The sequence below is a fragment of the Haliotis rufescens genome, unplaced genomic scaffold (genome assembly GCF_023055435.1).
Source record: "Haliotis rufescens isolate VD_foot unplaced genomic scaffold, xgHalRufe1.0.p SCAF_5, whole genome shotgun sequence".
Taxonomy (NCBI): Eukaryota; Metazoa; Mollusca; class Gastropoda; order Lepetellida; family Haliotidae; genus Haliotis; species Haliotis rufescens.
In genome coordinates, this window is record NW_025964223.1 from 58,739,977 (window position 1) to 58,757,164 (window position 17,188).

The following is a 17,188-nucleotide window of genomic DNA, read 5'->3' on the forward strand; positions in this document are numbered from 1 at the left end:
CTAAAACTCTTGTCTTTGTTCACTCGTCAGTAGTTTTGCTGTTCTAGACCTTAACGCAGAAGGCATTAAAGGAGAAACAAGGGATGTATGACTGAAATAACACCACAACCAAACATGAATAAAGGGATATATGACACACCATAAAATAACCACAAAGAGGAAAAAAGGGATATATGACTTACCGTAAAATGACCACAAAGAGGAAAATAGGGAGGTGTAACTTTTATAACCAAAAACAGGAATAATGGGATATATGACTTGCCGTAAAATAACCACAAAGAGGAAAAAAGGGAGGTGTGACTTTATATAACCACAAACAGGAATAAAGGGATATATGACTCACTGTAAAATAACCACAAAGAGGAATAAAGGGAGGTGTGACTTTATATAACCACAAAGGGGAATAAAGGGATATATGACTCACCGTAAAATAACCACAAAGGGGAATAAAGGGGAGGTATGACTTCTTATAACCACAAACAGGAATAAAGGGATATATGACTTACCGTAAAATAACCACAAAGAGGAAAAAAGGGAGGTGTGACTTTATATAACCACAAACAGGAATAAAGGGATATATGACTCACGTTAAAATAACCACAAAGAGGAATAAAGGGAGGTGTGACTTTATATAACCACAAACAGGAATAAAGGGATATATGACTCACTGTAAAATAACCTCAAAGAGGAATTAAGGGAGGTATGACTTTATATAACCACAAACAGGAATAAAGGGATATATGACTCACCGTAAAATAACCTCAAAGAGGAATAAAGGGAGGTGTGACTTTATATAACCACAAACAGGAATAAAGGAATATATGACTCGCCATAAAATAACCACAAACAGGAATAAAGGGATATATGACTCACCGTAAAATAACCACAAAGAGGAATAAAGGGAGGTGTTACTTTATATAACCACAAACAGGAATAAAGGAATATATGACTCACCGTGAAATAACCACAAAGAGGAATAAAGGGAGGTGTGACTTCTTATAACCACAAACAGGAATAAAGGAATATATGACTCACCATAAAATAAACACAAACACAAAGAGAAATAAAGGGATATTTGACTTGATATGACCACAAGCAGGAATAAAGGTATGTATGACAGAATAATGCAACCACACATGAATAAAGGGATATATTACCAGATATAACCACAGGCAGGAATAAAGAGAGGTGTTACTTAATAACTCAACTACAAGTAATTACACACACACTGTATGACACTGTCCTGCTGACTGTACGACATTGTATGATACAAATGTATCTGTATGGTGTTGTCTTGAAAAACAAATAGAGTCAATGTTTTAATTTGAGATTCAGTATACATACTTTAGGAAGCGGAGAATCATATATCTAAGTCAAGAACATAAATGATGTCATGTTTAGCGTTTTATATCCTCTCCAATGTGTAGAGGGTATGGTTTCTATCATTTTACGTGAGCTTCAACAAGTTTTGAATATGTTCATCGCGGCATGTCGAGTTCTCGGTGACATAGCGAAGGCTACATTTTTAATAGAGATCCAATATATATATCTAACAGTCTGGTGGCGGCGCATGAGACGTTTGCCCCAATGAATCCCAGTAATGTTTATTATAGTTTCCCTACAACCAGGCCATGTGTTGCATAATGTACACAACTTATGGACAGGATTTTATTCGTAAGAAGTTTGGACGACACATGTCATGTACCAAATACGTATATACGTCCGTGCATGTACTCAAGCTGGACGTCATGCTAGCAAGGATCTCTGGGTCCCGCAAGTTTAATCTTCTTGAAGAGTGAGTGATTGAGTTCGACTTTACTCGCTCTTAGTAATATTCCAGAAGTGTCACGACGGGAGACACCATGCATGGGCTGCAAACATTATACCCATGTATGGAGTCGAACCTGCCCTACCACTGGGCTGGGATGTAGAGCGGGCTATATATTCCAATTCCTGATAGTGTGGGAAACGTAACTCCTGAGTTTTGTCTTCTGTCGTCCCACTGAAAACTGAGGGCAAAACTAGGGCTCGTGGACAGATGATTGAGAACTATCCGGGTAGCGTGAGTTTGTGGTGGCTCACGCACGATCCCGGTGCCCTAACTCTCAGCAAAGCACACGGTAGTTCAGAGGTAATTGGAGACAAGTAGCGTCACGCCAGCCGCCATCTTGGCAGACGAACGAAGATGACATCAAGGCGGCATCCAAGCCTACACGATCATCATCAATAAGATACAGCAGCCTTTAACTAGCAATCAGCAACTACAACCAGACCAAACAATATCCATATAACCATGTGACTACACCGACTTTCACCGTCAAGATTCATCAGCAAGTGCCTCTCGATATTCATCATCCAGTCATTGTTTGTTTGTGTAACAACCTAAAGCCTTGTATAGCTATACAAACCTAATACAGTAAACTACGGTTATAACGAACACGCTTATAGCGAATGACGGATATAACGAACTTACTTTTTGGGTCCCGACTATTTGCTTTAGTTATGCTGTATATATGCTTATAACGAACTACAGTTATAACGAACTAAAATTAGTAGTCCCCTTGAGTTCGTTATCACCGTACTTTACTGTATAAGAAACAAAACCCCTGACAATTGTCAGTCAGTCACTCAGACAATAAGTGCAGGAGTAGCAACCTAAAGCTTTGTACGAGTAACAAAAAAACCCACTAATTTATGTGAAGGATGAAACATGTCAGAGGTTTTTTTTAGGTTTAAAACCCGAATACAGGGTATAAAACCGAGGGGCCTCAGCCTCGAAGCTTTACCCCGAGGATGAGGGTTTTAAATCTCATAAAAAAAACCGAGGGTAATTGTTTATCTAACTTATCAACCGAAAAAGAAACATAAAGAAACGGGCGTAAAATATCTATTGCTAGCGTACGAGTATTTGAAAAAGACATTCTTAAAAGTATTGTGATTTATCAGCGTATCTGTAGCCTAGTGGTTAGGCCTCGGTAAACAATAAAAACATAAGTTATGCGCAGAATGAAACACGTCAGAGGGTTTTTATAAGATTTAAAACCCGAATCCAAAGGATAAACATTCACATGTTACACTATAAACGGAAGTTGTATTAATAAAATCCCTTGGATATAATACCATACCTGTTTATAAGTATAACCCGACAGTTGTCAGTCGGACTCTCGGACAGTAAGTGCAGGAGTTGCAACCAAAAGCCTCGTATCACAATAATGCACAGTGAATCCATATGCTCCCTAATTAATGAAAAATCATGGAGAATGCACTATTTAATGTGTACTAAGGAAAATACATAACACGTAAACATTGTATAAAATAATAACAACACATCCACAAATATGCCAACAGAGCTTATATTAAATACAAACAACACAGTCTAATTATTCAGTGTTTTCATAATACTGAGAGTCGAAGGCCTATAGTACATGCTGTAAAGGATATAAAAAGATAAAATAACATATTTGGAACTTCTGAGATTCATAGCATGCAGTATTGACATTGACAGTTGTTTGATATTACTACATTGTTACTTGACATTAATAAAGTTTTCATACTCAGATAACGGATATAATATTTATCATTGTACTGTTTTCGGAGTTCAATATACAACGGATATCTTATTACGAAAAGGTATGTATTTTCTACGGTGTTTAAATCGCAAAACTGACAAATTCTTGTTCTCTTCAGATTCCCATGTGTCTTCCCACCTCGATAAACCGTTCGTGTGGTTTACATCTGAATCTTGCAAATGCTATTCAAAATTGTATATATTAAATCCATATTGCTCTGAACAGATACTGGTTTTTTTAAACAGGCATAATTTGATAGTTAATTGGATAATGATAGACAACAATGCCAATTATTAATGTACAAATCAATTTGAGTAAAAGCCCGATGAAATGATCTGGTATGCTGGTATCCTTTTCTATCCGTCTGTTACAATAACCACAGCTGTTGTTTTACAGATGATTTGGTTTGTTGTTTAATGCCACACTCAGCCATATTCCAGCTACATGACGGCGGTCTGTAAATAATCAAGTCTGGACCAGACAATCCAGTTATTAATATCATGAGCATCGATCCACGCAATTGGGATCGATGACATGCATCAGCTAAGTCAGCGAGCCTGACAACCCGATCCCGTTACTCGCCTCTTACGACAGGCATACGGCGAGCATGGGTTGCTGAAGACCTATTCTACCCCGGTTTTACAGATGATGCCCAGGTAGTCGGTGCCTGTAGTCTATCATAGTGATCTACTAGGTTTATCTATTTATAAAATATTCTCCTGATCAGGGCAAGATTTCATCACGATCGGTCACGTGAACGAATACGTCGCCAACTTGACGGGATCTCGTGGGAAGTAACGAGATCTCACCGGAAGTGACAGAATCCTCACCGAAAGTGACAGGACCTTGCGGAAGTGACTAAATCTCGCGAGACGTGACGGAAACGGGTTTGAGGTGCATGCGCGGAGGAGAGAGAGGAAGAGGAAGGAGGCGGAGCGGGGCGGCGGGTGATTTGAGGGGCAGGGTGGGAGAGATGGAGTGGCGAGCTGTAAAACGAACAAGAAGTAGGTTGTTTAAACATGTGTTTCAAGCATTCTTTTGAGATGATTGGGGGACGAATGGTGAGAGAAAATACAATTGCTGTCCCGATGCAAGAGTATGTGGTGGACAGCCACAAAAGGGGACGCGCGCCTTATCCTCTGCATTCTGGGGTCAGCAAAGACTTCACTTGTGGCTCCCTTGATGAAACACAGTTCATGTCAAGGTGAAACAAGTGAGAACTGCAATTCTTGTTGGCACAGATGCATCACTTAGCTTTGTCAGCATGGGCTACTTACACAAAATAGGCTTTAAACCCTCTCAATTAGGCCCATCTCTCCTCACTAAAATCATAGGTGTTGATGCTTAAATACATTCTGTGTTAGGGTCTGTCTTTCTTGATATCAACATAGGGCACATCTATCTTTCACGTCTTTCATAACTTACGTCACTCACCCATCTTAGGCATTGCCTTTCTTGAATCCACTGAAGTCACTAGAGACCTTTCCTCAAAATGCCAACTTTTCACGAAGGTCCAGTATCAGTTTCTCTGGTGTCTATCAATGGAGACTACACAAGACCACACGAGTCTGTTATTATTCCTCTACATTCTCAAGCTGAAATTCCAATCAAAATGTCTCAGCTTTTCTTTTTCAACCTTTTCCAGCATTAAATTACGTGCAACTCCAAGGTGCTAAATGCCTTATTACAAACAAACAAAAAACATCTTGCATGAGATTGCTTTACACAAGTGACGACAATGTCAATGAATATTCATAAACAGTAGTTGCTGTATTCTCAGATAGTGACCCCACATTTGTCATTGATCTTCCTGACATTTCTGATTCTGAGCCTCCTACCTCTACTAAATGCTACCACAATACATTCAAGGGACTTTAATCTTAGCGATGTTGACCTCACATGTGAACAACAAAAACATTTACATGCATTTCTCCAATCATAAAGATCATTTTTGCCCAAGAATGGTCAGATTTATGACTCACTTACATCATCACCAAATAGAAATAGTGATGCCAGACACATTTGATTCCCTTTGCATAGGCAAACCGCAACCACTAGGAATAAAAGCGACAAACCCCTCACCATATTCACAGGAAATCGACTGAGAAATCAGCGAGAGTCGATTGTACGATTCCGACTTTATCATGAGCATGTGTATGAATCACTATCGAAAAGGTTAACAAATCCTGCCCGATCGTTTGAAAGCTTGATTGAGACCTTGAATTTTGTATCCTTGATCAAACAACTTCTAAGCAAGAGTCTCATGACACTCTTTGAAATCTTGTGAAATGTAAACACAAAGAGCTGGAGCTGCAGGAACATTGCTCGACATAAAAGTAAAACTGAAGTGTCCCTCTTGTCGTAGACTCTTGTGGAGAGTTTTATCGCTTTGAATCTTTATGCATATATCTAAATATGAAACAGATGAGGCGGTCTCACTGGTCTTCTTTATTTCAAGTTCAGGTGGGTGAATCAGTGAAAGGGAATTGGCTATTTAATGGTGATTGAACGATATGAGAACATTAATATACCTTAAGCTTAAGTAAAACTTCTTAGCCAAATCACCATCTTCTGACTTTGCCAATCCGAGCAGCAATTGCATATGCATACAGAAACAGACCAGCAAGAAGGGGAGCATAATTGGTGCCCATGGGGATGTCTACTTCTTGTCTAAATGTATTCCCCAAAATGTTACATAGATGTAATCAATGTGGAAGTTCAGGATTTCACATGTTGTTGTCTCAGTGAATTTCAGGTGGTATTTTTGACAAATTTTCCTGAACAAAAGCCACATGGGTCAAGAAATGAAGTCGTTCCTTTCGATTGTCCTTTAGATAGTGGTGTACAAAGTTGAAAAATCAAACGTTTTGACAGAACTGAACTTGGCTGATGTTAATGTTTTTGACAGGTGCTAGAAATGTTAGAAGCCAATATCATTCAGCCCAGTTCTTCAGAATGGCACTCTCCCATAGTCATGGTTAAACGGCCTTCATTACACCCGATGGCATTATTTCAGCCATATAGCGAGAGTGCCTTTATAAACGAGGGATTTCCTTTGTAAGGTTAATTTGTGAAAAACAAAACAAATATACAAAAAGAAAAAAGTTAAGCACACCCCTATTCTGAACCATGACAAATGGCAAAAATCATGGCATGGGATGACTGACCACAGGATCTGGGCGATACAAATGTCATCGGATAAAAACAAAGATGTGAAAAAAGAAGATATTGGTGAGTTGTGATTGAAATTTACTGACAAAAACATCCTGGTAATACAGGTACTGTTTTTGACCTGAGACAATGCCTCAAAAAAGTATGGAGCTGCAGGATTAAGTAAACGAGTTACGTTTGAAGTTTCAGGTGAAAATGTTCCTTACTCTCTACTTGACATGCCACGTGAAACAGATCAGTAGCGGGTATAACCGCCACGTACCCGGCTGACGCATTCCACCCTACGTCTCATGCCTCCAGTCAGACGTTGGATCTGTTGATGGGTCAACAACAACCACTCCTGATGCAATGCTGCTTCCAATTGGTGTACAAGAGGATCTCGTGCTTGTATGCGCCGCCCCAGAATATCCCAAACATGTTCAAGGGGGTTCAAATCTGGGCTCTTTGCTGGCCAGGGTAGAGTCGTTATTCCATTGGCCCTCATGTAATCCACGACTGCTTGCGAACGATGAGGCCTGGCATTGTCATCCATGTACTGAGGTCGAGTAGCAAGAGGGTGGTTGTCAAAATGAGGAACGACGATTGGCCTCAAAACGTCCCGAATGTACTGAACCCCTGTTAAAAAGTTGCCCCTTATGGTGACCAAATCCAACCTGCAATCATGAGAGATACACCCCCAAACCATTACCGAGTCCCCGCCGTATGCAACAGTCGGTTTAATGTTCCTATGGGTGTAGGCCGTGTTCCGGTGCCTCCAAACTCTCGTTCTTCCATCAGTGACGTGGAGCAGAAAGCGACTTTCGTCTGACCAATGAATCCGTCTCAGATTCCAGTTCTGTCGCCATGCTAAACGAGCAGCTTTGTTGTGATCTCTCAACAAGGGACGCTTTACGACTCGTCTAGCCCTCAGTCCTACTGTTTTCAACCGGTTCCTGACGATTCTGGTGCTGAACCGACGATTGGGCAACCCCAGCTGTTTCAGACGAGTACTTGTTAAAAAGGGTTCTCGGCGTATGAGATGAAGAAGGATCTGGGACGGTCTTGTACATCACCGGTCTGAGCATGTTTCTCATGTGGGGTAGCCTTGTGGTTAAAGCGTTCGCTCGTCACGCCGAAGACCCAGGTTCGGGTCCCCACATGGGTACAATGTGTTCAGGCGATGATGACAATGCAAGCTAAATACGATCCACGAGCATTTCAGTAAAATTCCATCTTTTGACACAGGAAAGAAAAATTTAATTTTTGGAAAATGGTAAATTCCTTAACTTACTTTTGGAATGATCATTTGAACTCATTAAGATGCTTAAGAAAAAAACAAAAGTAAACTTTTAGAGTTCAGACTGCTGGCTCGCTTTCTATAATTTAACATTGACTATTCCTGTAAGTGCAACTTTGTTTTATTAGCATACTACAAACGATATTTACATTAATATTTTTGCGATACGTTTTGATGAGAGTCAACAAGCATGTTTATTCTTCTCTGCATCATGATGTACAACTAATGTATGAAGTCTGATAATATCATTTGCTGCACACACATCTGTGCATTAATCAGGCCAACTTATGTATGTAATGATATTCCTCATGAATATCATGAACAGAAGCGTGTTCCGGAATAGTCGATAAAACAAAGATTTAAAAATACCAACGACAGCCAGTTAAACAGTGCGGACAGGACAGAAAGCGCAGACACTGCAGAAAGCGTAGACAGGGCAGACAGCGCAGACACTGCAGAAAGCGTAGACAGGGCAGACAGCGCAGACACTGCAGAAAGCGTAGACAGGGCAGACAGCGCAGGGGTTGGTCGACGAAATATGACAACAGTAGGTACGTGACTGCATCGGGTACCTTTCTTGAACTTGTTTTGGTCCAGGCCGACCATTCTTTACATATCTTCTAGAGGATTGTATATATCGTATAGAGTCTGTGTATACCATATAGAAGGCTGTGTATATCAAATAGTGAGCTAATATCTACTGTTGATTTCCTTTAATAAACTGATAATATATTTTGAAAGCACAATTATTTCCAGTATGTTAAACCCTAAGAACTCGATTAATTAACAAGTAAATGATCTTTTAAAGTATACCTTTTTGATGCATTGTTTGGCTTGAACCAATATTTAATGCATCGAAGAAATTAACTATGACTATCTACCGCATTCTGTGTGTATTGTTTATTGAGGTGTTTGGGCGTGGTAGGAATACTTTGAATGTGAATAGGTTATGGTTTTCTATAGGTTTCTAAATTTGAAAAAGAAATCACATGTGAACGTATTATAAATTGAACTGAACAATCAAGATTGGAATATGCTCAGTGCACGAGTATGGCATGAGTATATAAGTGGGACAACCGTCAACGGCCTTGTTTGTTTCATGTCTACCATTGTGAACGTGTAGTCAACCATTCTCTATACCCGTACCGATGACGGCCTTGTTTGTTTCATGTCTACCATTGTGAACGTGTAGTCAACCATTCTCTATACCCGCACCGGTGACGGCCTTGTTTGTTTCCTGTCTACCATTGTGAACGTGTAGTCAACCATTCTCTATACCCGTACCGGTGACGGCCTTGTTTGTTTTCTGTCTACCATTGTGAACGTGTAGTCAATCATCCTCTATACCCGTACCGTCAACGGCCTTGTTAATTCTTTTATTCAGGTAATGAGGCCACTGGCCCATTATACACGTGCAGAGTATGATGGCATACAAATATGACAGAGCGCTGAATTATAAGATTTACAATGCAGTATTCAAACTGTTAATATTGGAGTAAATTATATGACACAGGTATTCCCTTGAAAATGGAATTACGTTTCTTACCAGCATGAAATACATATTTTGTAAAATTGTTGCACATACTTTGATTAGTCAAACTGAATAATAAGGACATTTTCTCACGACTTGGAAACATGTGATAATAATTTGGTATGAGATTAGACCGCAGATCAAGATAGAACGGACACACCATACCAAAGTGGAACTCATCTTTGATAGCACTTACAACACAGAGGGGACAGAAACGTTCATGTCTTGGTATATTATGATATCTGCCTGTTTCAACCATAAGACGATGATTGGATCCAAGAAAATTCAAGATATTAATTCGAAATAATGTTACATCAATTAATCGAATCAAGTTATTATATGAAAATGTATCCCTTACTGCAGAGAACAATTCAAGCTTAGAACAAGATTCACAATTATTGTGCAACACTTGATTTTCAATGTCTACGCTCCTTTGCCTAAACTGATGTAAGAATAAGTCAGATCTACCAACACCCTGTTGAAGCCATATAAAAAAACCGGCCTTGTTTGTTTCCTGTCTACCATTGTGAACGTGTAGTCAACCGTTCTCTATACCTGTACCGGTGACGGCCTTGTTTGTTTCCTGTCTACCATTGTGAACATGTAGTCAACCGTTCTCTATACCTGTACCGGTGACGGTCTTGTTTGTTTCCTGTCTACCATTGTGAACGTGTAGTCAACCGTTCTCTATACCTGTACCGGTGACGGTCTTGTTTGTTTCCTGTCTACCACTGTGAACGTGTAGTCAACCGTTCTCTATACCTGTACCGGTGACGGTCTTGTTTGTTTCATGTCTACCATTGTGAACGTGTAGTCAACCGTTTTCTATACCCGTACCGTCAACGGCCTTGTTTGTTTCATGTCTACCATTGTGAACGCGTAGTCAACCATTCTCTAGACCTGTACCGGTGACGGCCTTGTTTGTTTCATGTCTACCATTGTGAACGTGTAGTCAACCATTCTCTATACCCGTACCGCTGACGGCCTTGTTTGTTTCCTGTCTACCATTGTGAACATAAAGTGTGTGAGTTAAAATTTAACGTGGCATCGGCAATATTTCAGCCATATAGCAACGACACCAAGTTGACATTTTCACAAGTGTGAACATATAGTCAGTCATTCTCATTCTCTTTACCCGTACTGTTGGCGGTGTTTAACCCTCGGCACTCCTACTTTAGTCGAGTGAGTGAGTTTGGATTTTAGCAATACTCCAATAAATATCACGGCGGTGGACACCACAACTGGGCTTTACATATCATACCCATTTGGGGAATCGAACCCGGGCCTTAGGCGTGACGAGTGAACGCTTTAACCACAAGGACCGCATCGCCTTGCAACTTTAATCGATCGGTGTTTATATATTTTTTTATAAATAGATGCTTATTAACATTGTTTCATGTGTTGGGGGCAGCACGGTAGAGGCTAACTAAAGTTGTATTGATAAAACAAATCTGATAACTGCCAATAGTGAAAGGTTTGGTGGAGAGACTACGAGATGGCGAGAACGTCATCTGTGCGGAGGGATACTTGTGGGAGCTGGAGAGAAGAGGTTTCCTCAGATCCGGGCCCTTCACACCGGAAGTGGTTATAGATCATCCTCAAGTAGTCCGACATCTCCATGAAGAATTCGTCCATGCCGGAAGTGACGTTGTGGAGGCCTTCACAGTAAGATCAATTACAAATGCAATAGTAATGTGGTAATATTTGTTATGAGTGAATAACTTGCGAAAACTGGCAGATCAAGGTCAAAGAATGAGGAGATAAACCTACCGTGTTTTGAAATTTGCTGTACTTCCACTTTTAATTTAAAAGTTGACAAATAACCCTCACAACTAAGTCCAAAGATTGTGCACAATTTGGGTTCACTAAACACAGGCCTCTGTGCCGTTGCTTAAATATTTCTAGATCAAAACATACAAAATGCACTATCATATTATATCTTTACACAAGGGCAGCCACTCCGTACAGCACCGCTAGCCTTGTATGACTGTTTCTGAAGTGAAATCACAAATCAGGCACAAAACTCTATATCTACCTTGTCTTGGGTGATTATTCTATCGATTTCAATACATGACACCTCCCAATTCTTTATTGCTATGAAATAATATCGACCGAAAGCCGTCGACTCGCCAGCTGAGCACAAATGGCTGACATCAGACCCGCACAGAATGGGTTTGTGCTAGAAAGTGTGCAGAATGCTGAACGAATTTATTTCTCCAACAAACGTTATTAAATAATTACTATTCTACTATTTCTTTTACATGTGTAAGTCTTAGAAATATCAATTACCACCAGTAAATAATACAAATTCAAAATAAATGCCTCTCCACCCGGAACTGGAACGTGGCAGAACCTGAGCGGCATCATGGTTACTCACAACTGTCAATGACTGCCAATGTTATTGTTTACAATATCCATGCCTCTGACAAGTTACATGTAGCAAGACGACAACCCCGATCTATGATGTTGTTCAACATTAATGTGTAGATTTACTGGGAATGAGCCTGATGGTACAACTGATTACCAATGAAACCGGACCATGACTGAAAAGACAATTTTTTAGGCTGCAGACTATCTTGACACGAGGCATTGGATTTTACTTTTTAATTTCATGATTTCACGGCATTCAACGCCAGCGTGTGAAAGAAATGTGACAGTTGTGGCCCGAAAACAGTGGTTCGTGTATGATTTGCTTAACTGTGTGTGTTCTGAAATGAATTCCATCAAGATTGATAAGTTGTTATGATCAAGTCCTGTGCTGTGACTTCACTGATGTCGGGACTTTGTTTTCGTGTCCTTTCGAAGGAAGGAGTGTTTCAAAAGCTCCATAAAATCCGTACAAAGAGAGATATATTACTGGGTCCAGCAAATGTACCACCAAAGCCCTGTCTCAAAGACTAACCTTAATCCTTAATACATTCGGTTAAATAAATCAACAAAACCCTTTCAGTATCTAATAGAGATCTCTGCATAAAGCAGAGTCGATTGTTAGATTTCGACTATATCATGACTAGTGTTTATAAATCACAATCAAATAGTTATGATACCAGGTGTTCGTGAAAAGGTGAGCGTATCCTACCCTATAGGCGGCACCCATCATAAACACATGCAAAGGCAAGTCAATTGTTCACCTGGAAAAACACAAAAATGATGTCCGATGCAATTCCTATTTTTACATGTTCCATATTTCCCCGTGTTTTTTTAGGTGAACAACTGACTTGTTGCATGTGCATGTGTTTGTGATAGGTGCCACTGGTGGGGCAGGATAGGCTTACCTTTTCGCGAATACCTGGTATCATCACTATTTGATTAATAAACACATGTTCATGATATAGTCGGTGAAGATCTGGGTTAGGGTTGGTCTTCAGCCACCCATGCTTGTCGCAAGAGACGACTAACGGAAGGGAGTGGTGAGGTTTGATCCTATTTGCGTAGATCGATGCTCATGATATCATTCACTGGTCTACATTTGATGATTTACCGCTGTTATATAGCTGGAATATTGCTGAGTGCGGTGTTATACATCAAATAAACAATTTTCAACAAAATATATAAATGAAATAATCCCCTTGTTTTATCCATTCTTGTTTTGATTTCAAAATATTACAAGTGGTTAAAGTACTCTTTTTGTCAGTGAGTGCTTTTGAAAGTATATTTTATTTCAATTATTTTCTGTCCCATTTTGCATAATACCTAATTTACTTCAAGAAACTTTCTCTTCTCCAGTATTTTGGGCACCGAGCAAAGCTGCGAATGATTGGAAGGGAAGATGAACTGGAAACTTTAAATTACACAGCACTGAAGATCGCGCGAGATGTTGCTGACAGAACGGGGACTCTGATGGCAGGGAATCTTTCCCACACAACAACCTATGACCCAGGAAATCCTGAATCTATTGAGGAAAGCAAGTCTATATTTAAAGTAGGTGAATTTTATGACTTAACCCCTGGTTAGTTAGTAACCGGGTTCAGTGGTCATCATGTGCAGAGCTAAAGCGACATCACCTTTTCCATAATCATAAGTAATTTCTGCCTAAAGCTGAGTCCATTGCACGATTCCGTCTAAATCATAAGCATATGTTCATGTACTTCACTATCAAACAGTAATGATACCAGGTGTCCGTCAAAAGGTGAGCGTATCCTTCCCCACCATGTTTTGTCAGTGCTGATGCTGTCGATGAATGGACTCTATTAATAGCTGGAGTGTTGGGTTTTCTAGGGATGTTGAAACTAAATAAGCCTTTTTGTAATGTTGACAAACCACTGTCCTGTTCTCCCCTTTTCCCCAGGAACAAGTAGAGTGGGCCGTGAAGGGGAGGGCGGACTACTTTATTGCGGAGACATTCAACTCGTGTAGTGAGGCCAGCCTCGCTCTAGAGGCCATCCGGAAGTATGGAAAAGGCACGTTATTTTATATGTTACTTATTGGCGGACGCATAATCACATCGACATATTAGCAGTTACCATTAAAGTCCTTTTGGCGTGTTTTGTAGAATACTCAGATGAGTCACGCGGCATCATACTGTTTATGATTGCAGGTCTACCTGCTGTGATCACAATGGCGGCGTATGTGCCGGACAGAACCACAGACGACGTCCCCTTCCCCCAGGCATTGAGGAGGCTAGAAGAGGAGGGGGCGGCAGTCGTGGGTCTGAACTGTGCTCGAGGTCCGGCCACCATGTTGCCACTTCTGAGGCAGATCCGACAGAGCTGTAAGGTGAGTCTTGGTCCCTGTCAGAGGACAGATTGTTTTCAGATGGCTTGTCTGAAACAAAAATAGGTACGTGTATGTGACATGGGTGCGCAATCAAAATTCGCCTCATTCCCTTGAAGATCTAAAAGGGCAGAAAAATGTCAAGAAGCCTGGAAACCACTTTACTAATCTGAAGCACTCTATGAAATACTCGTTACATGATGTTAAAGCTGAGATGATTGGGATGATGATGGTAATAATTGTTTGCGCACTCAGTGTTTGACATCCTAATTCACAGGGACAGTTCTACGTGACAATATATGGTCCCGTGGCATGAACGGGGTGTGAAAAGTGAGGGACCATATATGGTGCTGTGGCAACAAGAGGGTTGAGGCAGTTTAGCGATGGGCTCATGGTAGGCCACTGGGATGTATTACACTTGATCTCTGTTGGTTGGAGTCGTTTGATGAGGATGGCTACCAGGAGTTCCAAACAGCGTGGCAGAGGTAGAGGCTTCCCCTTGCCTATCTCACAAACATTGATTCAGGACTACCAATATTCAACACAACGCCAAAACCTGGGGTTGTTGGAGGTCGCCTGATACAGTACACAGGAAATTGGAAAGTCATCACTGACGACACCAGGCTGCTCGAAGTTGTAAGAAGTGGGCACAAGATCTTGTGATCATCCATTATTGAAAAAATCCGTCATCGGATTTGTCCCCCTCCGGCACAGGCAATACATGATACCTACCGTATAGTAGCAGAAATAGATGGGTGGACTATATGTACAAGCCAGTATGTCCTATCAGAGCTCTGAGATACGACATCACAGCAACTTAAAACCTCATAATACAGAGAAAACACCTATTTATCTTATGTAAGCACTCATCAGAAAAAGACATTACCAATGTCACTGTGGCAGGATGGCTCAAGACCACCATACAGACAGCTATCGCCTAGGGTTCCAGAAGAATCTCAGAATTTAGGGTAAATTGGCAATCTGAACCCAAGTCTCCTAAGTTAGTAAGCAGAAAACTCGCTAACACTGGAATCAAAGGAGATCGATAGGTAGTCTAAGATGTATCTATGCACTACCACCGGAAGTGACCCCATGGGAGACCTCACTAGCAGAATAATATGTTAAGTATCACTGTAGAGGGAGAAAACGAAAGTGACATCAGTAAAATACGTCACATAATTAAGCATAGAAGTGGTAGCAACGTTACAAGGGTCTCAGGACCGGAAGTGGTGCCACAGAAGACATCGGAACCAGAAGTTGAAGTCAGAGAGCGGCGCAAGGACCAGAATTGACGTCAGAGAGTAATGTCAGAACCGGAAATAACATCAGAAAGTAATCTCAGAACCGGAAGTGACATCATAATATGCCACAAATACCGCAAAATGACTACAAACTTACGTTACTAGAAAGTTAGGTGACATCATAAATGCCTAAATATTTACGTATGTGTATGTGCATTCCTACTTCACAAATGCCAACTATCTGGGGATGCTTGATCCCTATGGTACATGTAGTGTATACTGGCTGTTATGTAATAGAGGTAGGGTATACGAAGGAATTAACAAACAATTGGTATTCTTGTGTTTAATTTTAAGAATACTACCTCTATTACATCAATAATTGATCCCTCCTATCTACCCAAATATCATCATCTAGTTGTTGAGGGTTATGGTTTGAAAGAAGTGATGGATTGTCGCCTCGTGCATGTGCAGTTCTTGCGGAGGATAGGGTTTTCCTCACAACTATTAGATGTGCTGGCAGAGAAAAGGAAATGTGTTGAAAAAAATATAAATTTGTGTAGTGTAATATCCAGTCTAAACGGGTATTTCTGGCTATGGGGTAGCATTCTTAGAATTATACATACTGATAATTATTGTTTGATGATTAGTAGTTGGACATTTTTAAAGTTTACGGACCCATTACACTTACTGATGACAGCTTTTCCAAAACTAATTTTCTCTGACTGTCCAGGGCCCTATAGCTGCACTACCTGTCACCTTCCGCACCACGCCCCAACAGAAGTGCTTCCAGTGCCTCACAGATCCAGTGACAGGTAGGAATATGTATTGATGCTAATCTCAATAGTTTCACTCACCTTTCGTCTGAATAGTCCATTAAAATCTGAGTAACAGTGGTTGTACTTCACACCTATAAAGAGCATGCATAGGATGTGAATGGATATATGGATAGCTTAAATACCTGGTACATTTTTTATCCAGGAGCCAAGGCGTACCCAGCAGAGTTAGCTCCCCTGCAGTGTACTCGGGCAGAGATCCACCAGTTTGCTACAGAAGCGCGGGAGTTGGGCGTACAGTATATAGGTCTGTGTTGTGGCAGCGCCTCCTACTATCTGAGGGAGGTCGCCATTGCTTACGGCCGCAACCCACCAGCTGCCAAATTTAAACCGGATCTTTCTATGAGTATAGCAACAGGAGACGTCATGTTATTTGAAAGAGGAGATAGAGCGAGGAAAGTGAGATCCTTCATGTTTGCTGATATTCAATGAAGGAAACATACATGTGTGAGGCCCTTGGTTTTCACATGTTTCTGTATAAAAAATTCAGTCTTTTTATTGTTATAGCGCAAACCCTTTCTATACTTTTATTTTAAACTTCATTTATCTAAAATACCTAATTGTTTCAATCTATTCCAAAGTGCACCGAAATTCCGTCCCCTTTGTATTCAGCAAACATTCGGCACATCTCCTCTAATCATATGCCCCCTCTCGGGCAGGATCCTCTCCCCAGCACTATCTATAAATGTCAATAAACACCTCCTCACGTCGCCGAATCTTATATATGTACATGTAAATGTTTCACTGACCTTGCCCCACGTTATGTAATACCCAGAGCTACGATGGGCCCAGTTCATCGACAGAAACGAACTGATTGTACGGCTGGTCTACGTTCCCGCTACAGACATGGCGTC

At 40.7% G+C, this 17,188-nt stretch overlaps 1 protein-coding gene across 1 annotated transcript; it reads left to right on the forward strand.

Moving 5' to 3' along the window:
• Positions 1 to 8,399: 8,399 nt before the first annotated feature.
• LOC124140311 (betaine--homocysteine S-methyltransferase 1-like) lies at positions 8,400 to 17,101 on the forward strand. Its single transcript, XM_046507828.2, has 7 exons — positions 8,400 to 8,567; positions 11,016 to 11,212; positions 13,274 to 13,468; positions 13,836 to 13,947; positions 14,085 to 14,263; positions 16,232 to 16,313; positions 16,480 to 17,101. The coding sequence occupies exons 1-7, from the start codon at positions 8,555 to 8,557 to the stop codon at positions 16,764 to 16,766; spliced, it is 1,065 nt and encodes a 354-aa protein (XP_046363784.2). The 5' UTR covers positions 8,400 to 8,554; the 3' UTR covers positions 16,767 to 17,101.
• The last annotated feature ends 87 nt before the right edge of the window (positions 17,102 to 17,188 follow it).